At 40.4% G+C, this 22,843-nt stretch overlaps 2 protein-coding genes across 3 annotated transcripts in view; one reads left to right on the forward strand and one right to left on the reverse strand.

Annotated features, from left to right (window-relative positions):
* Nucleotides 1–8,162, reverse strand: part of larp4b (La ribonucleoprotein 4B) — a 43,756-nt gene extending 35,594 nt beyond the window's left edge. The window contains exon 1 of one of the 2 annotated variants that reach the window (XM_047368262.1): nt 7,084–8,162. The gene's annotated coding sequence lies outside the window, so the exon portion shown is untranslated. The remainder of the gene's footprint in view (nt 1–7,083) is intronic. The other variant, XM_047368263.1, reaches the window with a different exon arrangement.
* Nucleotides 8,163–12,825: 4,663 nt separating this feature from the next.
* gtpbp4 (GTP binding protein 4) lies at nt 12,826–22,547 on the forward strand. Its single transcript, XM_047367199.1, has 17 exons — nt 12,826–12,949; nt 13,817–13,987; nt 14,076–14,179; nt 15,116–15,252; nt 15,347–15,447; nt 15,535–15,627; nt 15,712–15,903; nt 17,499–17,564; nt 17,701–17,790; nt 17,872–17,982; nt 18,062–18,139; nt 19,051–19,102; nt 19,188–19,288; nt 19,526–19,723; nt 19,813–19,878; nt 21,828–21,971; nt 22,080–22,547. The coding sequence occupies exons 1-17, from the start codon at nt 12,902–12,904 to the stop codon at nt 22,230–22,232; spliced, it is 1,905 nt and encodes a 634-aa protein (XP_047223155.1). The 5' UTR covers nt 12,826–12,901; the 3' UTR covers nt 22,233–22,547.
* The last annotated feature ends 296 nt before the right edge of the window (nt 22,548–22,843 follow it).

Raw genomic sequence — 22,843 nt, forward strand, 5'->3', positions numbered from 1 at the left:
CTTTGTTAATTTTGTGTGATGGTTTGTGTGAAACCGCTGGTATTTTGTATTTATAGTACACTTAGGTTGTATCCTTTCTGCGTTCTTGTCAACTTGATGTTTGATAATAAAATTTGAAATAATAATAATAATAAGACTGGAGCTTTGTGTGGTTCGAACTCTGCACCTGGGAAGCGCTTCTCAACAGGGGAGCTCAGATCAACAGAACACCGTCATTGGGCCGTCCGTGTCCGTGAAGCTAATATTTAAACAGATATCATTAGCTTAAGTCCTCCAGGAGCTTTACTGACCTATTGAAGTTGCTCTCCATCATCAGTCTCCCAGCGAGAGCTCGTAGCGTTAGCTTGTAGCTTTACCACAGCTAGCATGTAGCATCGTTCAGCATTTCCTTTTTCCCGTTGGTTCATTGCATAGGGAAAGTACCTCGGAATAACGCTTTTGTGTTAGCCTTGTTAGCAGCAGCTCAGGGAGGAAAGAAGTGCAGTTTTTATATTGATATTTTGATCTTTATGACAACCCTAATTGTGAAATTTCTTGTTATTTGCATCTCTTATAGCTTTGCACCTCACTCTCTTCTCACAGCTAACAGAACCAGCAGCCTCATTTTAGGAAGTAATGGGACAACTCTATTCCAGAAAGGTGGGGGGCACCTGATTTTCCCTGTCCTGCTGAAGCTGTGTGCGAAGCGCTGATAATCCTGCCCAACAATCGGTGCCTGTCTGTGACACGGGCTCCGATTGTGTTTGCATACAAAGCAGAAAGAGAATGGCATGGCTGTAAAGCTGGTGACCTTTGATACACAGCCAGTGTGTTAGTGTGTCATTCCACAGATATGAATGGGCCTCGGGAAAAAAAACAAGTTTCATTTCATTCCTAAAACAGTCGTTTCCGGATTCAAACCTTCCAGAACGGTAGAATTAAAAGCTGTTTAGGCATCATGGAGACAAAGTGTTTAAACATCTTTTCTTTTTCTGTATAATGTAAAAAAACATTAAGCTTGGCTCAATCAAAACTACATTCTGCTGTGAATTACGTATGACAGAGTAAGGTTGGCCGATATGCAACACTTTTCAAACCGTTATTCATCAGTTCAACAAAGGTGACATTTGGCCATTTTTGTGGGCCGATCAATGTTTACATAAACGGACCTATTTTCCAATTTAAAACACGAATGTCCAAAAATGGAGGAAGTAGTTGGCAAAAAAAAGTTGCCTATATTGGATTAATTTGGCTTTAAACCGGATGAAAGTGGTAAACCGTAGGATGTAACTAAGGCGGTGTACCGTTTGTGCGGACGTATTAAAAAACGTAAGGGCAGAACATTGTCGGGCGTACTGTGAGCAGTGATGGCGCTACGCACACTGTACGCAGAGGGTGTGGCTTCAAATTCCTACATTTCCCACGCTTTCTGCCATGGCATCATCGGAGGGGAGGCAGAGCTAGTTTGTTGTGTAGCTTTGGAAAAACAAAAAGAAGGTCATGTTAAAGGTCATTAAACCAGACTAGGGACGAAGAAGGGCAATACACCTGTCAGTGTGGCACAGAGGGGCCGCGATGCTGTGCGAACTCACAACCGGCTGCTCAGAGCAGTCTGTCACTTATAAAACTGTTCTTTTTCCCGCTGAGCAGTTTATTGTGTCACACCACGACCGAGCTTTGTGTCGACAAGTCCAGCAGATGTCCGTGGAGTCAAGTTGGCTACGCCCGACTATGTTTTGCCCTTAACCTGTAGGCCAAAAAAACCAAAACACCGACTATTGAAGGGGTCAGCCACTCGTTGATTTATTGTCGGTAAATTCATCCAATCGCCCAACCTATAAGAGAGCAGCCAATTTACATAAAGTTTTCCCTCATGTTTTAAAACAAAGACAATTTGATGTAAAGTTGACAGTTTAAAGTGGTTTTAGCATCTTGTGTCTGTAGAAAGCACAGCTAGATAACCTTCCAGAAGCCGCCGTCTCTGCGTGTATGTTCTAAACCAGGGGTGCCCAGGTCAAGACCTCGGGAGCTCCTATCCTGCAACTTTTAAACACCTGAATCAGGATCCAGTCATTCAGCTCTGCAGAGGCCTGCTGAGGAGCCATTCATTTAGCTCAGGTGTGTTGGAGAGGAGATGCATCTAAAGGTTGCAGGATGGTGGCTCTCCAGGACTGGACTTTGGCACCCCTGTTGTAAAGAACATTGACCCTACCTTAAACCTGAGTTTTTAAAAATATGCCAACAATTTTAAATCCAGCAGGTTTAGTGACAGACAGAGATTAAAGCAGGGTTGCACAATATACAATATATAGCTAATGTATCTTTATAATATCACTGTAAACAAGACAAAAATCGTACAGAACAGGTTGGACTTCAATAAACGTTTGATGGTTATGCGAGTGCCTGCCTGGAAAATGGTTAAAAATAATAACATGACACAACCCCTAACCCTGGTTAAACACATGAACAGTTCAACAGTGAGTCAGTCTTATTGTCTAGACGAGGCCCGAACCAAAACATCCTCCTCCCTCCCGCCTTTTCCACACCTTTGTCTTCCTTCTGTGTAAGTTTAAGCAGTAATTTATGAGCCAATTCTTCTCCAAAACAAGACTGGAGCACCATTGCAACAGTGGTCCACCCAGTATGTTTGTAGCCTGAATTTTCACAAGCAAACAGGCGGTTAAGTTTCAGAACTTTAATGGCTTCTTAAGAGCTAAAACAAATCTATGGCCATCAAGAATTAAACCCGATATAATTGTTCTCCAGCAGGTTAACTTTGGTTCTGTTAGCCTGGATTTCACAGAAACTGCATGTGAGACATGATGAGGTCTGATGTTTCTCTAAACGCAAAGATGAGCCAGAACCAGCCAGGCAGTCCAGAACCAGTCCGATAAAACGGATATTTATTCATCCGGAGGGGCTCTGACTTTGTGAAAATACTATTTATAAGAGAAATGCACGTGATTATGATTTAAAGCAGATGTATTTCATATCAAATTTGTTATTAAGGAGAGTAAAGTTAAAAAGTTGGCCATGTTCACTGCAAACTACCCGTACCTAAAAAAAAAAATCAAACAGTTTTAACCTTTTTGTGCAGAAGAGCAGAAACTCTGAGACATCAGCATGTAAATAAGACGTTTATTCACTGGCGATGTGTTTCAGGTAAGAAAACAGTCTAAACTTTATGTTAAACTAAAGGCAGTCTGTGCAATGGACTCAAACTGGTTCAATAAACTTTATTTATAGATAACCTGAAAATGATGCAGCTGTTATATGAAAATTCAAAGATCTTTGGGCCTAAAGCTCGTAATATTTCCCATGTCCTCTGGTTCATGGATGGTCCCAACCTCTCAGTGATATGATAAAAACTAAATTTGATCTATATTAATGTAATCCCTTTAGAAAAGGTAAATATCATTGAAATGTTTTAAAGATTCACAATGAATGTGAAAAGCTACATTTAGGCCGCTACTTTCTTTGTCCCCCCAGATGTTAGCAGCCATCTTCAGGAGGTCATCTGAAAAACTATACTGATCAAAACACGGACATCTGACACAGCTGCTGATATCACAGCAGATCCTGTAAATGTGGAGAACAGCTTTTTTCTCAGTTCTGACTCCCCACAAACTGCACCCGCAAGAAAGCAGCTCATAACCCACACCAAGTTAAAGCAATGCCACAACATGACACTGATGTTTGTCCAATCTGCATGACTGCGTGCTGGAACTGCAACTTCTGCACAAATATCAGATTTACTAAAAATGATCAACTAAGCAACAGACTGCTCTGCTCATTTCTACCGTTACAGTTAGTGCTGGGCGATAAGAAAATACATATCGTGGGGACGATAGAAAAGTGTCTATTGTGCTACTTCTCTTCTATCGTTTCTAACATAATTATCAATTATTCAAGCAAATATTTCATAAAGTAGGCTACGACAAATGTATTAGTGTTGTCACTTTGCATACACTCAGTTTATATAAGTGATAAACAAGAATAAAAAATACGTTTTTCGCAAAGAAGCTCCGTCTTGTGGTTTTGCGACATGACGCTGCTTTACGTTATGTGACCCACACGCCGGTTTGCGACATGCTTTAGATATTTAACTCATGAGAGCTGAAAGATGGAGACGCCAGAGGCTGAAGTCTCATTCCCAGGGTTGCAACAAACAGAGACAGGTACGTATGTGATTTGGATACATTTTGAGATTATTAAACAAATTAACATTTATTGCCACATAAACACACACAAAAGTACCAAAAACTGGTACCGTTGAGCACCGATAGGACTCCCAGGCACCGGGTATCGGTACCGTGTCGGTTCAAATGTGAAAGGTACTCATCCCTAACCCCAGACAGAGAATACTCTGACAACTTAAAGACGTTGCATCTGGCTGCAGCTGCTGTTTTGGAAGAGAAAGAAACGAACCTGATGGTTTTTACCCGAACATCTCAACTCCCCACAAAAACACGTTTTGCAGCTTGAAACAACAAGCATCATGAAAACAACATAGTAATGCAGCACCATTGCACAGTAAAACTGCGATGTACTGTGCTGCCCTGCTACCTGTGCAGTTTTAGCCACTTCATGGCCAATCATCCAGGGGTAAAATGAGCCGTCTGCCACACGTCTGCATGTACACGCCCCAGTAACCGAGGATTTAACGTACACTTTTACAGTCTTCACAGTCTACAGGAGTTGACAAAGGAAATCATAGAAACAGAGCAATTATCTTTAATGTTGGAAAATCTTGTCTTAATAAGATCTGGCCCTGGTTTCAGTGTTTCCTCTGCTGTTTGAACCTTTTCTTTCACTGCTGTTGAATTTCCATATCAGAATATTCTCCAATTCACTGTGATGAAATGCTGCACTACTGAATGTACCTGCTGTTGGGAATTAGCTTATTTGATTATGGATGTATTTTTAGAGAACTATTTGTTTTAGTGACATTTTTTTTAACCCTCATCGCAATAAATACCACAACATATCATATGATATTCTTTAAGCCCTTACCACCCATTCCTTATGAACAGAACCTAATTTGGACCTGTTTTAGTACTAAACAGTAAATAGATCGGTTGCATAATTTGTGCAACTTATAGAGAAGACGAGTTTACAGTTCAGTTAGAGATGAATGTTTTCTGCCCAAACAATCAGGATTTTACAATAGCTTCCTGATTCCTAAGATCAGATAAATTAAGATGGAAAAAGAACTAAAGACGTTAAAGAAAGAATCTCAAACTTCCTCCAGGTATAATCTGCTGATTATTTCATGGATTTGCAGCATTATTAATATTCAACTTTAATGTTTCATTATAAAGCTGGTATGATTGTTACTCAAAAATCTCTTCATTTCAAACCTGAAAGGTTTCATGTTTTCTGATGATTTAAAAGACTGATGGTATGGATCAGATACAGATATCAATGCAGATCGAGGTTTTAACAAGTTAGGGTTTAAAAACTGATCCACTTTTTTTAACGTTTCATTTCTTTAATTTAATGTCTCTTTAAACTGTCAGAAAGAACAAGCAGGGTCACTGGAGTTTTCTCCAGCTGAAGTAAAGCAGCACTCTCATCCCCCATCTGTTGCTGCACACTGCTGATGAGCTGGCTGAAAAGAGCCTTTTTCCTTGCTTACAAAAATGTCTATTCCATTGTTTGGAATAAAAAAACCAGTCATGGTAAAAAGCTCTTCATAAGATCGCAGACTCTACCTAAAGAAACAGCAGGATTAATATTAGCTTGTTATGTGAGATACCAAAATATGAGAAAAATGGAAACAGAAATTATTATAATATTGTGTGCAATAAACTATTATAAAATTTAGTGGTTCACCTAAAACCATCTCAAAAATCAAAACAACAAACTATCATCATTACATTATTATAATATACAACTTATGATAACCATTTTAAATATTAGCAGAATTAGGAATAACTGCTGATGTTCCGTTTTAAATAGAATCAACATGTTCTACATTTTAATTTCATATTTTTGTACAACTATCGTGACGCTGTAAAATTTCAATCCAAACTTAAGGTACCATGAGAATCTTCTGATACAAGGGAGGGGTAGTTACTGTGTTACTGTGTGTTACGTGGCTGGGGCTGTTACAGAACTGTTCTTCTGTTAGTACCATAGGAACATCAACAAACATCAGAACATTTTCAAGGATCCACAAAATGTAAAACCATTAAACAATATGAAAAGATTTTAGGTCCATATTACCATCCCAGATTGATGCCTTAATACCGCTTGTAAAAATTTCAAATATGTTTTACAGCCATGTTTGATGTTATGGTCACAACCAGTTTAAAAACCTCTGGTCCACTTCAACCTGAATTTCATTTGTCTAAAATCCAAAAAAGGTGGTTAATTTGCCCTTTTTTATGTTTTTGTATTGTAATGTGTTCAGTCAGTAAAAAAAACCTAAATGCTAGAAATAAAAATACTGATTGGTTAAATGTCGCAAATCAGAGATAAAGGATATTATTTAAAACTAGATCACTAAAACAACTACCGCTCATATTAAGCAATATTTGATTACTGTTTTTTACAAAATGGAAGAAAAAAAGTCTAGAAAACAAAAAAATGTTTCTATACTTAATATAACACTTTAAAATTGATGACACTATTAAGGTAGAAACAACGTGAATGCAGCTATAAAGAATGAGGTTTTCCAACACAGCAGCCATGTTTGTTTGGATCAACTTTCCAAGTCAACACAACAACTTCCACCACAGACGCAATGCAGACTCATTCAGCCGACAAACACTGCAGCTCCCGGGCTAAAGGCCACGGCTATGACCGGCCTGTGGTCAGGGGGAACTATTAAAACACCATCGGAGCTCGGTTCGGCCTGATTATGACCGACTCGCGTTTAAAAGGAAACGTATTCGAGCTGTTTAAAAAGACTGCTGTAAAGTTAGCTGAGCTAGGAAAGTAGCAACCGTGGCTAACTACATGGAAAGATGGCGTGATTCCGCGGATTCCCCAAGCCCTCAACTGTCACAGATACCATTAACAGAAAGTTACAATAGCAAAAAACATGCATGTCAATCCATTCCCCTCTCCACAAAACGATAAAAGCTGTTAGCCACTCACCTGTCAACTCTCACTGCGCGGCGGTACAAACACACAGATGGAGGCGGCTCTTGGTGTTGCTGAACTCGGGCCTTCACTTTGGCTTCCTTCCGGGCTTTTTACGCTGACTTAACAGCGAGCAGCCAATATGGAGCGCCTTAGCTACCGACAACAGCTCTAAACCTCACCAAAAGCAGCATTCAGATGTAGCTGCTAGCTGTCGGGAGCCAAATGTAGCGCAAAACGACGCCCCCGAAGCTGGAACCAAAAAGGGCTACAAGCTAACAGTTAGCTAGGTGGCTAACTACCAACTTTGTCCACTCGGGCTCGATAAATCTGGCGCCTCAAATCTCAAGCGGAGGTGGATTACTCAAGGCCAACAACCGTCTCTGCGCAAAGGGGCAGTCGAAAAGCGACCGAAAGAAGCCCTGGAGCCAAGGAAAGAGCGTCTCAAAGCTTAAGATCGACCAAACAAGACGTTGGAGCTAAAAGATGAGGCAGAGGGGATTTTGGAATGGAGAAGTCGGCGTTTCCTTTCCCTTTCGTGTGCAGCACCAAGATCGTCTATTGTCAGCAGAGGAATCACTCCAACCCGTTTGGAGTCAGAATAGAACATTTATGGGGATAAAACTGTCCCTTACCATTAATAGACCAGGAATAGCATGCAGGAATAAATGCATGGAATGTGTGAAAATGTCACAAAGAACAGAAACTAGTTTCATTTATAGAAATCCCTTTGAGGGAATATGATGTGTTCAAAGTACCATGGAAATCACACTTAGATATGGAAAGAATATCACACCCAAACTAATACTGTTTCGGTTAGGAGTCAGAAAAGTACTTAAAATTGTGGTGCATTCTATTTGTAATTAAATAAAAAATTTTCAAGCCAGAAATTGGGAAGATTCACAGTAAAACTACATGATTTTGTAATTTAAACATGGAAAGTTGGTGTTCCACAATGCTACGTGCTTCCGAGGTGTGAACTTGGATCAGGACATTACATTACACCCGGGTTAAGTCCATTCTAGTTGAAAGTCAGAAACGTAGAGTGATTTACACAAAACACAGAAAACTGGTTTTCTTCTTTCTTCTATTTAGTCCCATCTGAAACTAAAGATACATGCAAACAAGTACAGGTTGTACAGCAATGTGTGTAAGAGAGTGATTTAATGAGATGCAAGCCAGGAGAGATGAAAATAAAAAAAACTGATTCCTACAACATTTACTTTGTTTTATGTGAACTGTTGTTAATTACGCTTGAACTCTGGGCTGGTCAGGGACCTCCAACGTTTCCAGTCAAACTTATAACTTTAAGAATGTTCGACTTTAAACAAGGAAATTCTCACATCTGAACAGAATCCATTATCCAAAATGGCTGAATGCAAATGGAATGCACTTTGGACCTTGGCGTCACATGCTCACAGCATATAGACATTAAGTATAAATATATAAAGATTAAAAGAAATAAAATTAATTGTAAAAAGAATGTTATGTATATGTGTATGCACCAATATTTATTTTTTAAGGCTATTTGTGGTAGTGCAAATATGCTAATTTTGTTTCACAGCAGAACAGCTTGCTACTCAGGCTGTGAAGAGTTTATTGTGTTCATCAGAGTGACAGTGAAACCGTCTCTGTGTAACTGGTTTTTGCAAATAGTGTTTAGTAGTGCCAAACTGGAGGTAAAAGTCTAACCAGTTAGCAGGATGTGTGGGTTCTGCAGAGATGTTAGCTGCCCTTTTCCTGACTCTATAAAAGGTCCTGGATGGAGGGAAGGTCAGCGCTGATAATCCTCTCTGCAGACCTGACTGTGGCAGTCTGGTCCTGTCCTGTTTTGTGACTGAGCCACACCACACAGTGATGGAAGGTTGCACTTCTTGAGTTGCTCCAGGAGGTTCGGTTTCTGCTGAGCCTACTTCCAAATAGTGTCTAAGTGTGAGGACCATCTCAGGTCCTGAGAAATGGTGGCTCCTGGGAACCGGAACTAATCCACATTAAATACACTGACAACAAGTCAGCAATGTATTTTGGTGCTAAGCCATTCAGTGATTTATAGACTAACAGAAGTATTTTAAAGTCTATTTTCTGAGCTACAGGGAGCCAGTGTAAGGACTTTAGAACCGGGCCGATGTGCTCCACTTTCTTAGTTCTAGTGAGGACGCGGGCAGCAGCGTTCTGGATCAACTGCAGCTGTCTGATCCACTTTTTAGGCAGACCTGTGAAGACATCGTTGCAGTAATCAATTCTACTAAAGATGAACGCATGAAGTAGTTTTTCAAGGTCCGGCTGAGACATTAGTCCTTTAATCCTGGAGATGTTCTTTAGGTGATAGAAGGCCGACCTTGTTACTGTCTTTATGTTCCTCTGAAGGTTCAGGTCTGACTCCATCACTACACCCAGGTTTCCAGCCTGACTGGTGGTTTCTAGCTGTATTAACTGAAGCTGGGTGCTAACTTTTAAACGCTCTTCCTTTGGTCCAAAGATTATTACTTCAGTTTTGTTTTGATTCAGCTGAAGAAAATTTTGGCCCATCCATGCATTGATTTCTTCTAAGATTTTACCCAGCGCTTGAATGGGTTCATGGTCACCTGGTGACATCGTAACATATAGCTGTGTGTCGTCTGCGTAGTTATGATAACTTGTTAGTTTTGAACCAGCCAATCTACTTTTAGTATTTGAATGCTGAAATTTCTGGTAAATACAGTATTATCAGATTGCACTGCTAACAGAATTTAACCTGCTTACTTAGATTGACAATTAGCAATTCTCACTAGTTTTCTGACTTGCAGCATTTCTTTGTACTTAGAACCTTATTGTTTCCATCTTGGAATTTACTTGCAGCAAGAAGGTCCTGTGTTTTTATCAAGGGGTCTTTCTGTGTAGATTGTCTTTCTCCATAGGAATCCATGGTTTCCTTTTGTTGTTATAGTCGTTTTGTTGTTATAGTTATAGTTGTATATTATTATCAGAAAACCTTCTATCACACTCTAATCCTATTTATTGTGGTTCTAATGCCAGTATAGACCAGTTCAATATTTGGGAATATGACAGATTATGACCCAATATGCAACTAAAATAACTCAAAGTGACGCCTCTCTGGTAGAAATTCCTTATAGGAGCCATATGACCAGATTTCCTTACTTTAGATTACGAGCAGATTAAAAAAATTATCAAAGCAGATACCAGACGTTACCCAGGAAGGTAGAAGTTGAAATTTGGTTGGGACAAAACATTCCATTTCCTAAGGGAAAAACTCAGGTTTAAAGCGACCACATTTTCTAACTGGAAAACATAATGTGTTCAACTCAAGTGTAACATAATTAGCAGCTTCAATCAAATGCATTACTTGTCCAACAAGGCCGCCGGTTTTCTGACTTCTGATTTGGGCGTGACGTCACTGGCAGAGCCAACAGAATGAGCAGAAAAAAGAAGGAAGTAAACAAACGCTTCTATCCTGGCCTCAGAGTGGGACCTCTTTGTGTTTTCCCCCTCTCTGATGCTGTAACGGGCTCCACTCGACCCTCCACCTCTTGGTCCTCGTTCTCACAGCGGGCCGTCCTGATTGGTCCAGACTGCCAGTGGGCGCACGCGAACTGTACTCGTGATCAAGCAGAGTGGGTGTGGCTGTGAAAACTCGATGCTCTCTGATTGGCTGGTCCCTGATTAGCGCGGGTCACAACAAATTTGTTTGTGTGTTTTTTTCCTTCCTGCCCTGTTTTTTACTCAGTGTGACGCAGTCGTCACAGTTATGTTCATATAATCTGTGATAAAAGTCGCATTTAGAGTTGGTAATTAGAAAATATATAAATTTAAATGGAACAAATAAAAAACAAGTTAAAGGTTGGGATTTCTCAAGGCTTTAAAACAGATTGGGGTTTGTTTATAAACCAATATTTAAAAAAATATATTTATTTATTTGTTTTATTATTTGTTATGTCAAAAGGTTACAAGTGTATAATTTAAAAACATATAATTCAAAAATTAGGTTTTAGATTAACTAGGTTGATTTGTATAAAAAGGTTCCCCGCGACCCACTATGGAAGAAGCTGTATAAAATGACTGACTGATAAAAAATTTGTAGAATCGTTCTGAAGTTATTATTATTTAGTTTCAATAACGCATGATGTAATTGTTGTTGTTAGTCACACTTAAAAATTTCAGAGGCAACATTTATTACCTAATAATAACAACCTGAGAAAATACAAAATGTAGTTTTCAAGTGATCATCTCATTCATTTAAGGGACAAGACACATCAAAACCAACCTAGCCCTGTGTAAAAAGTAATTACCTCCCAATAACTGGTTGTGCCATCCTTGCCCGATGCAACTGTTATAAATCGATAACTTTGCATCGATGTGGGGGGAACATCTTAATCGGACTTAAGTCCAGACTTCAACTACGCCGTTCCAAAAACTTCATTTAGTTCTTGAGTCCTTCAGATGTGGACTTGCTGGTGTGCTTTGGATAATTGGATCATTTTTAAATACAAGACGGGCCTCTGTGTTCTGTTTGATCAGCTGCGGTTTCAGTTCTGGGACTTTCCCCTTGATACCATTTTCCCCCAGTCTGTTTTTTTATTATTGAATCGTGAGGCAAGTGATGCATGCAGTGCTTTACATGTTCTGGGTTATTTTGTTAATATGCTCCTGGAGTAATTTTAAAAGACCAGTCACTCCTCGGAAATGTTCAGTGTACTCCCAAAGCTTTAGATATGGCTTTTATAAGCCTGTCCACACTGATTATGTTTTTGAATTTTTTTCTCATGTGTTTTTGAATTTCTTTAAAGAGGGCATGATGTGTTGCTTTTTGAGATCTTTTGGCCTACTTCCTGTTGTCAGACAGGTTTTATTAAAGTGATTGGTGTGGCAAATGAAACTGAACCAAACAATTTTGCCTGTCATGGTTTAGTTATCATTTACTAGTGGATCAATTACTCTTTGACACAGGGCCAGGTTAGTTTAGAGAGCTGTTGTTGTTTTTTCAGGCCATCTTTGCTTGATATCCAAATTATGTTTGATGATCTGAAACATCTCAATGTGACAAAAATTAACATCCAATTCAAAAAGATTTATTCGAGTTGTTTTGCTGTGATGGCAGAAATCATATTCGGCCTAATAGTGCAGGGTTTGGTCCAATTAAAAAACAGTTCTGAAGAATCAGATTTAGGGAAATTACTTATTTTTCAGTCTAAGGAACCCAGCAGACTGCATTAACTCTCCAATTAGCTACAGTTTTGCATTTTGCTTTTAAAGACTCTTAACCCTAATTTCTAAAAGAATGATATTCGTAATTTAAGAGGAAGCCAGAGAAGTTGCTGCATTTTGGATCAACTGGAAGCTTTATGGAGAATTTTCATTCAAACATCCTGAAGATAAAGAGGGGTTTTGTGCATTACTCAGTTCTAAATATAGCAATATTACTGATTCAGTCCCGGTAACGTGTTCCATGCAGGATTCAAACGACATGTCCTTGTTAAAAACAACTGCATACTTTCTCACACTGGTTCTGGTTCTGAAGGCCAAACTATAAAGTATAAAAAAATGCTATCTTGTAACTGAACAGAAACATCCGTGGGCAGAAATGCAGCTTTAAAAAATAAATGATGAAATAAAACAAGTTGGGGCAAATCTTTTAATGAAAAAAATGTTTCAGAATGATTTTTGATTTTAAAACTGCTTATAAACAAATGTTTTTAAATTCTCACTGCTGTTTATGTCTCCTGACGCTAGAGGGCGATATAGAAAAAGAAACCCTCACAGCTCTTCGCTTTTAACGTCTTTTCCGGTTCCTTTCCCTTCTCTGTGCCGTCAGTGGACCTAAACGTGTCCCGACAACATGGCACTTTATAACTTTAAAAAGATTATGGTGGTTCCCACCGCCAAGGTAAGTTTTGTTTGACTAATTTTACTGTTTGAACTGATTTCCGCTCAAGTCGTGAGAAAGGATCGAAAGACAGGAAAGAAAACACTGAAGGAGGAAAACACGTGTTTTACCTCAGCTGCTTTCTGTGCGTTCAAAATGTAAATCAGAGACAAAGTCATCAGTTTACAGGAGAGTTATCATGGAGAAAACGGTTCTTTTAAAGGGAATATTGTGGGAAATCAGCCACTAACTGGACACTTATGGAGAAAATTAAATAACAGGATGTTACTGGACCTTTAAGCTGGAAATAAGACAAATCGCGGATTTACTGGACGTTTATGGTAAAGAAAATAAGTGAGGAAATAACGTCTAACCGGATATTTCTAGTGGAAACTAGAGAAACCACCAGACAGCGTTGTGTTTATGTTGAAAATCAGAAAGCAAACAGGAGGTTACTGGACCTTTAAACTGGGCAGCGCCAGTTAACCGAACATTTATGATAAAAACAAGTGAGAAAAAAGTATCTAACTGGACATTTCTGTTGAAAGTCTGTGGGAAAAAATTAGATTATTTTAGGTTAAGAGGACTTGGTCGATTGATCATAATCTGATGGGGGAGGTGCAGGTGTTAATTTTACTGGATTATACTCAATCTGTGAGCAGCTTGTTACACCAACCAGTAAGATTTCAGACTGATGTTTAATCCAGTTTTAGAGCATGGATTTGGCATTTTTGTTGTTATTCAGATTCTTTTCTACTGATTTTACGTAGAAAACTCAGTAAACAATTGGATCATCTGAACTTTTCAGAAATGTTCTGAATATCAAACAGCCAGCGTTGTGTTTATGGTCTCAGACCTACGAGTAACGCCTCGTCTCCGTCCCTGCAGGAATTCATCGACATCACTTTATCCAAAACTCAAAGGAAGACGCCCACGGTGATACGCAAGCATTACCAGATCCACCGCATCCGACACTTTTACATGCGTAAGGTGAAGTTCACACAGCAGAACTATCACGACCGGCTCACGCAGATCCTCACCGACTTCCCCAAACTCGACGTAAGGCCCTAAATTTTACAGCCGTCACGTTATTCTGATCTGATTTCTGCCAGCAGGTTGTGATCATCTCTGGTTTTTCTGTCTTCAGGACATCCACCCGTTTTATGCTGATCTGATGAACGTCCTGTATGACAAAGACCACTACAAGTTGGCCTTAGGACAGATCAACATCGCCAGGAACCTGATCGTTAAGTAAGTTTAACAAGATGATATGACGTGGTTCAAAAATCTGTGATCCAGACTTCCCTGTGATCTTCTAAAGTCGCCTGGATCAGTGGTTCTCCAGACTTCCTGAAGGTCTTTCAAAGGTTCCATTTGCACTTTAGGTTTTGCTGAGTTTTATGTAAAATCTGCTCATTAACATGCAGCTTCATGCAGAGACTGAACCTACTTCTGTGTGTCAAACACTGAATCGTATTCACCTCATGTGGTCGTAGTCGGTTGTTGATGAAGATCTATTGAAATCACAGATACGGTGATAAATGTGTTTTAAATTTGGTTTTTCAGGGAGTAGAAACCAGACTTTTAAGGATTCTACCATGTAGGCAGAAAGTCGCAGTTGAAAATATCAGCTTGCAGGTTTTCTTTAGTGGACATTGAAGCAACATCTCAAAACATCAGCCACAAATGGGCCTAAACGTACTGCAAGTTAGAAAAAGGTTGAAGGTTAACAAAGTCAATGATAAGGAGTGACGGTCACAAAGCCCTGATGTCAGTACTACAGAAGATCTGTGGTCAGAGCTGAAAAGGTGTGTTAGAGCAAGGCAGCCTACAAACCTGACCCAGTTACAGCAGTTCTGTCAGGAGGAATGGGCCAGGACCAACAGTTTTAAAGGCAGTTCTGACAAATTCTAAGGAAATGTGTGTGAAATTTTACATTTGAAGAAACGTTCTCATTAGTTTGGAATTTAGTAAATAGAAGTGAAAACATCTGCTTTCAGCTGTATGGACCAACTTTTTTTTTCTATGTTTAAAAATGTCTGGAAAAGGGACGATTTGAAGGAATGCTTTCCTGAAACGATTCAGGATAATTGTTCTTAAAGCAGCACAAACGGAGCAGGTGATCCAGAAGTAATCTGTTGGGATTCCCAAAGATTATTTTGAAGGTGTTTCTCTTATTTCTTCCAGTGTTGCCAAAGATTATGTGCGTCTGATGAAGTACGGAGATTCTATGTATCGATGCAAACAGCTGAAGAGAGCCGCTCTGGGTCGAATGTGCACCATCCTGAAGAGGCAGAAATCCAGCCTGGAATATCTGGAACAAGGTGAAGGGTCTTCAGCTCGGATGGTTTAGCTTGTTTTTCTTTGCAGTTTCTGATGACGTGTAAAAACTCATCTTCCTGTTCTGCTGCCAAACAGTGCGTCAGCACCTGTCCCGTCTGCCGAGCATCGACCCGAACACCAGGACCTTGCTGCTGTGCGGGTACCCCAACGTGGGCAAGTCCAGTTTCATCAACAAGGTGAGGACCGCCGAGGCCGGCTCTGATGTTCCTGAGACAGCGGCTGTTTGAACAGTAGACCTGACCTTTAATGATGTTCCCGCTCAGGTCACCAGAGCAGATGTTGACGTGCAGCCGTACGCGTTCACCACCAAGTCTCTGTTTGTGGGTCACATGGACTACAGATACCTCCGCTGGCAGGTAGGATGCTGCTGCTGCTGTCCAGTAATGATGGTCTGAACAGAAGAGCTGCGCAGAAGAGCTCAGTGGTTTGTGTGCGTGCAGGTGGTGGACACGCCCGGTATCCTGGACCACCCTCTGGAGGAGAGGAACACCATCGAGATGCAGGCCATCACGGCTCTGGCTCACCTGCGGGCGGCGGTCCTGTACGTCATGGATCCGTCGGAGCAGTGCGGCCACACGCTGCAGGAGCAGCTGGAGCTCTTCAGCAACATCCGGCCGCTGTTCGCCAACAAGGTCAGACCTCAAAACTTCACATATTGATAGATTTAAATAAAATCTTTCTGCATCCATAAAATAGTGTTTAAAGAGTGGCTTCAATTAAATGGGAGGGGTAATGATTTCGATGTCCTCCGACTCGGCTGCAGACTAAATGTCCATTTCAGATCCAGCTTTCTGATTTTAAAAGAAAAACATGAAGTAACCCGTGGAGTGAATTTGTGGAGAGTTTTCTTGCTGTGATGCTTTACCAGTCCCATGAAAATACATGTTCACTGGTTTTCCTCTAAAATGCCAACTTAAACCTTCCTCAGACATGATTCCAGGAGAGCAGGTGACAGGATTCAGGTTTTAAGACTCCCAACTGCAGCCCAGAGCGAAACCAGAGCGAAAGACGTAAATAAGTTACAGTCCCTCATAAAAGTATTCATACCCTTTCAACTCTGACCTATTTATTCATCTATCCCACATGTTGTTGAGATTTTATTTTAAGGTAGACTCACAAAGGGGTCCATGCATCTGAAGTTTAAGGACAAGGACTTATCTTATTTCTTGTACAGAAGAAAATCTGCAAAGTGTGGCGTATATTTAAACTCGGCCCCATTTACTCTAATACCCCTTAATAAAATCCAGCCAATCGCCGTAGTAACCAGAGCCTAACGTTGTTTCATTCAATCTCAGTATAAATCCAAATGTTCCGTTTCTGGCCTCAGAGGTTTGTTGGAGGACAAACAGCAGCCCGTGCTGCAGGAATGCTCTTCCTCAGCAGAGACAGGAAAAGTGATCCGAGTTGATGGGAAGGTGGATGGAGGTAAAAACAGTCCTGGGCGACAGCCTGTGAGAGGCTGCAGGACATGTTGAGGTTCACCTTCCAGCAGAACAACATAGAGCCAGAACTGCTGTAGAACAGTTCAGATCTAAGCATATTCTGTCTTAGTGTGGCCTAGTCAAAGGTCCAAACCTGAAACTAATGAAACTAATTGAAAATTGATCTTTAGGTGTTCTCCATCTGAGCTTGAACTGTCTGCAAAGAAGAGCGGTAAAATGTTCGGTCTGTAGACGTTCACGGCTGGTAGAGAAATACCCCACAGACCTGCAGCTGGAACGGCAGTGAAAGGTGGTTCTAACAACCCTTAAATCAGGGCCTTAATGCACACATGCCTGACTTCAGATTTCTGCTTGTCTTAGAAAAGCTGAGGCAGCGTATCTGAATCCGAACCTTCGGTGAACTTTGTCTCCGTCTCCTGGTCGTAGTAAAACCAGCAAAGTTTCTCTGATGAACTTTAATTATCAGTTTTACCTGAATGCTGTTTCTGTCCAGAAACTCTACTGAACTTATTCTGTGAGGAGTCTTTTCAACCTGAATCCTGTTACACGCTTTTAGTTTTTTTCCTGGTTGAATAATAAAATCCTGGTTGTTGCTGAGCTCTGATTGGTAGATCAACTCTGAACAAACTTAATCCACGTGATTTTTACAGGACTGATCCAAGCCTGCAGTTTTAGTGAGACCTAAAGTTTACAGAAAGTAGACAGGAGCAGTCTGGATATCGTCTCGCACTGATTCTTTTGGATCAACTGAGACTGAAAGCAGAACCTTTTGTGTTTCCCTGCAGCCTCTCATTATTGTTGCGAACAAATGTGACGTGAAGAAGATCAGCGAGCTGTCAGAGGAGGATCAGGTGAGTTCTCCTCTTCAACATACAATAAATGATCTGCTTTTACCTTTTCTGGTCATCGGTTAGTGAAGGAGCACCTCTCGGACCTGCTGGCTCCTCTCGGTTCTCCTGATGGTTACATCTCTCTTTCTGCCATCAGAAAATCTTTGCAGGCCTCTCTGCTGAGGGGATCCCCGTCATCGAGACGAGCACGCTGACAGAGGAGGGGGTCATACAGGTGAAAACTGAGGTGAGATCTGACAACAGGCGGGCTCATTCGGACCCTCGGAGAGGAAATATGTTTGGTTTGTAACACGGCTGTGTTTCCCAGGCCTGTGATCAACTTCTGGCTCACCGTGTCAACACCAAGATAAAAGGCAAGAAGGTCCACGATGTCCTCAACAGGCTGCACCTGGCCATGCCTGCCAAGAGAGACGAGAAGGTACGTTAAAGCCAACCGGCAGCTGGGATGTTTGTCTGATCTGAGGAGTTAAAGCGGCTTTCTGATGTCTGATTCCCAGGATAGACCTCCCTTCATCCCAGAGGGAGCTCTGAACCGAAAGAAGGCCATGGAGGTGGATACACCCAAACGCAAACTGGTACGATTGGAAAAGCAGCTTATTTTCTTACTCAGTGTCTGTAAAACATACATATTTAAGGTGCACATAATTTTCCCCTTTAGTTTAAACATGTTTAGGATTGAGACGCACGTTAATACTGGAAACCAGACTGGTTGGGCTGGATATTTGTCCTTTTTCTTAGCAAATTCTCTTGTTTGGCCAAACGTTTTTATGTCCTGGGAAGAATTTCAGTCCAAGTCATTTAACAGGAAAAACATTTAGTCTTATATAAACTACAAACTAGAGTCATTTCATAAAATCAGTTGCAGCAGCTTTGCTTTCCATTGCAGCCCAATAAACATGTTCTTGTTTTTATTTTTATATGGTAAAAATAAATGTTTTTGCATTTCTTCAAACAAAAAAATAAATTTTATAAATTATAACATGAATTAAAAAAATTTCCGCAAACAGTGAAGAGAAACCGGAATAAAGGCTGTTTTTCTTCTATAATTTCACTGCAGAACAGATTAATGACCCTGCATGCAGCTCTGGATGTAGACTCTCTTCTGCAGAAACACAAACCTCTGTCTCCTGTTTCAGTTATTTTGGTGCATTCTAGCAGTTTTATGTGAAGAAACATGATCGCTGTGCCTGAATTTTTTATAAAAAGTAAAGGAATAAAGCCGCGTTGGTTCAGGAATGACCTCACTAAGGTCGGCGTTATTTCACTGATCAACCGCTTGCTGAGATTAGATCAGAACATCTTTAACTAACAGACATAATCTTTTATCATCACAGATTAAACTGCATATAACGGAATACATTTCTCTTGTTGGATCCGTTTTGCATAGTTGGAGGCAGATGCTTGGTTTTTTCAGATGAAAGATTTCCATCTGTTGGGATTAAGGAACAGATTTGATTTCAAACTCATCAACCGTTTCATCTTTCAGGAGAGAGACCTGGAGCTGGAGCTCGGTGACGATTATGTTCTGGACCTCCAGAGTAAGAAACTGTTCACTTCTAGTGAAGAACACAGCGATGGTTGCTGCTTTTCTCTCATCTGTTACTGATTTTCATTATTTTAAAGAATACTGGGATCTGATGAACGAGGATGAGAAGTCCGATAGGATTCCTGAAGTGTGGGAGGGCCACAACATTGCAGATTACATCGATCCTGACATCATGAGGGTGAGTCTCTCCATTTTAAATCTGGAAACAGTTACAGAAAAATGTCATCTCCTCTTTCTGATGATCATTTGAATTTCGTCTGGAATGCACAGTTTTAGCCCCATTTCACCTGAAAGGCCTGAGTAACCACAGCAGAGGTTTTGTTTGCTTCCTGGCTTATTTTTACGCGGATCTTAGGCCTAGACTTGACTCAAATTTAAACCCAAGATTAATTAACATTTTTGTTTTTCATAACAGAAACTGGAGGAGCTGGAGAAGGAGGAGGAGCTGAAGGAGCGAGCCGGCGAGTACGAATCGGATGAGGACAGCGAGGACGAAGAGATGCAGGAGATCCGCACCCTCGCCAAGCAGATCCGGCAGAAGAAGCAGCTCCTGGTGCTGGAGTCCAAGGAAAAGGACGTGCACGGACCTCGCATGCCCCGGACCGCCACCAAGGTGAGAGGAGAGGCTCCATGGTAACGGCTATGGTTAGCTGGGAGGTCGGTGTGACGCTTCATGTCTCCTCTTGTTATTTTTCTGCCAAGGTTGAAAAGAAGAAGCTAGAGAAGCAGATGAGTAACCTCGGTCTGGACATGAACGACAAGAACGATGTAAGTTCCTAATAACAGTACTTATAACAGCTGAATTATGTTGTATCTTTTATGCTTTTAAAACACTAAACAGAAATAAAAAATGAAACAATTAAACTCTGCCAGTTCAGCAATAAGCTGCAGTGTTATTTTTCTCTTTATATATTTAATGTTAAACTGTAGAAGAGTCCTAAAGAATAAAAATCTGCTTATTTTCATTCAAATTTTAAAACACGTTTGTTGCTAAAATAGAAATATTATGTTTTGCACAGCTTATTATTGATAGTTGATATGTGGATATTTTTTATTGTCTAGCTGGTAATATATTCCAGTTATTAGTTTTAATAAAAATCCCTAAAATAAACTAATCTTTTATAGTAGCAGCTTAATCTCACCCTGGAAAATGTTGAAAAATCCAACTTCAAATGTTTTTATATTTATTTAGTATTTGAACAAATGTCATGAAGAAATATTCAATTCAGTTTATTTATATAGCGCCAATACACAACACGTCGTCTCAAGACACTTCACAAAAGTCAGGTACATACATTCCAATTAATCGTAACCATTGAACAGTTCAGTCAGATTCAGTTATTTATTCAAATTGGATAAAAAGTTTTTCTATCTAAGGAAACCCAGTAGATTACATCCAGTCAGTGACTTGCAGCATTCACTCCTCCTGGATGAGCATGTAGAGACAGTGGACAGTCACTGGTGTTGACTTTGCAGCAATCCCTCATACTGAGCATGCATGCATTCCTGAACAAATCCCTGGTGCACCCCTCACCATGCCTTTAAAATAATTCTCATTTCTGTTATACCATTTCGTTTGATCCGAGTGTCCTTGCCCATAATATTAATCCATAACTTCCTGGTGCTCTGTGGTCTGATAAATGTTATACAACTGTTCAAAATGGGAAAGACAAGAAAATTCCACTCATGTTAGGAAACTGTTGGTCTTCATAAGTAAGGAAATGGCTCCAGGAAAATATCTGCTCACCTAAACATGCCCCAAATCCACAGTGAGAGCAAGAAAAGGTTTATAACAGCTGAGTGTGAGAAGCAGAGTGGGATGAGGAGTCGAGTTTATCCTACCAGCAAACACAACAAGGAGGATAAAAAGTCCTCCAAAGCTCAGTGTTGGAGAACTGCAGCTATGAGCGGCATCTTGGCGTAACAAAGTCTTCATTATAACCGTTGATATGAAATTACGAAGTTTGGGAGGCGTGCCGGGAGAAAAGGCCCTTTCTGTCCCACCATCACAAACATAAAACACAACTGCGTCTTTAATTAGGACTGTGTGCTTGAGTCAGATGAGACTAAGGCTGAATCCCAGATGGGAAGTGGGATCTTCATCCTGAGATTGGGCTTTTCTGCAGTAAACTCCTCAGTGGGTCTGGCATGAAACAAAGGATGAATATGTTAAGTACAGTGGAGGATCAGTGATGCTGTGGGTGTTGTTTCAACAACTGAAGTTTTAACTAATACTCCTGGGAGAGAACTAATAATAATTTAATCATTCAGCTGGATAAGAACCCTGACCAATTTAAAGTAGGGAGCATCAATTAAAAAATGCTGCAGTAAAAATTATTTCTAAGAAAACTTTAAGTTTCCAATAATAAAGCACCGCTGATTAAACAAATTTCCTAATTTGGGATTGTTTTCTTTTCAAGTTAAAGCTTTTATTATTTTATTCTTTCAGTGGACGATTATAGTGCAGCACTGAAAGATGAATTTATTTTAGGGCTTTTTACACATCTGGTTTTAAAGATCTTAAGACGTTTCTTCTCTAGATAAATTAAAGGAAAGTTGGATTTTTCAGATTATTTTTCAGTGTGAGATTATGCTGGGGCAATAAAATATGAGTTTATCTTGAGGCTTTTTACTCATCTTTACTGTCTGTATTCTGAAGATTATTGTGCAGGCAGATGACGAACATGTTTGAACCTTTTCGTTCATTATGTTTTCAGAGCCACTACGCTCTGCAGGCCCGGCGCTCCCGCAGCATCACAAGGAAACGCAAGCGTGAAGCTTCAGCACCTCCGACCTCCAAAACCCGCAGCCAGAGCGCTTCCCGTCCTCCACGAGACCAGTCTGGTTTACGGGATGTGAAGGTGTGTGACGATGTGTTAACTTAAATTTGGCATTTCAGAGGTTTTATAGCCAAAAAATAAATGACGCGCAGAAAACTAACTGTTGGTGCCATATCTGGTGTTTCTCAGATGGTGAAGAAGGCAAAGAAGATGATGAAGAACTCCCAGAGAGACATGAACCGCCAGGCCAGGAAGGGAGAGTCCGACAGACACGTGTTTGACCTCAAACCCAAACACTTGCTGTCCGGGAAGAGGAAGTCAGGCACCAAAGATCGCAGATAAAAACTGCTTTTCCTGGACTGAAATAAACAAGCCGACTGTAACATCAGTTATAACAAGACTGTCTTATTTGCCTTTGTTTTATGACACAGAAACAGAGACTCAAAAACCAGTTATGCTTGATTCTCAGAGTAATATGATGATGTCTGATATCATTGAGTTGATTTCTTCATCTTTCTCTGAAGTAACCTTTCATGCCTTGTGTGTGTGGATCAGAGCGTGCTCGGCGCTCTTTGGATAAAGTGATGATGTTTTCTGTATAATCTTCTTTTGTGAAATACTCCATAACAAAGAAGGCAAATAAACTCCTGAACTAAAGTTCATGTAGGCTGATTGCATTGGACTGCAACCACCTTCTGTATATCTCCACCCATTAATTAAAACAAAGCTCAGAACTGATCCCCAGAGTAACACAGCCCCACTTCGAACCTGACTAACTCCTACCACGCACCTCACCACTGACTCACTACCTTAGTGCATGTGCTGCTGTGTTTTAGTATGAAACATTACTGCTGCTCACAGGTTGTCAGCTCTCACTAACGAAGCTTCAACAGCTCGTTCCCATACCTTTATTGACGAGATCACCGGGCATATCCTTCTGTAAATAATGCTGC

The sequence above is a fragment of the Girardinichthys multiradiatus genome, chromosome 6 (genome assembly GCF_021462225.1).
Source record: "Girardinichthys multiradiatus isolate DD_20200921_A chromosome 6, DD_fGirMul_XY1, whole genome shotgun sequence".
Taxonomy (NCBI): Eukaryota; Metazoa; Chordata; class Actinopteri; order Cyprinodontiformes; family Goodeidae; genus Girardinichthys; species Girardinichthys multiradiatus.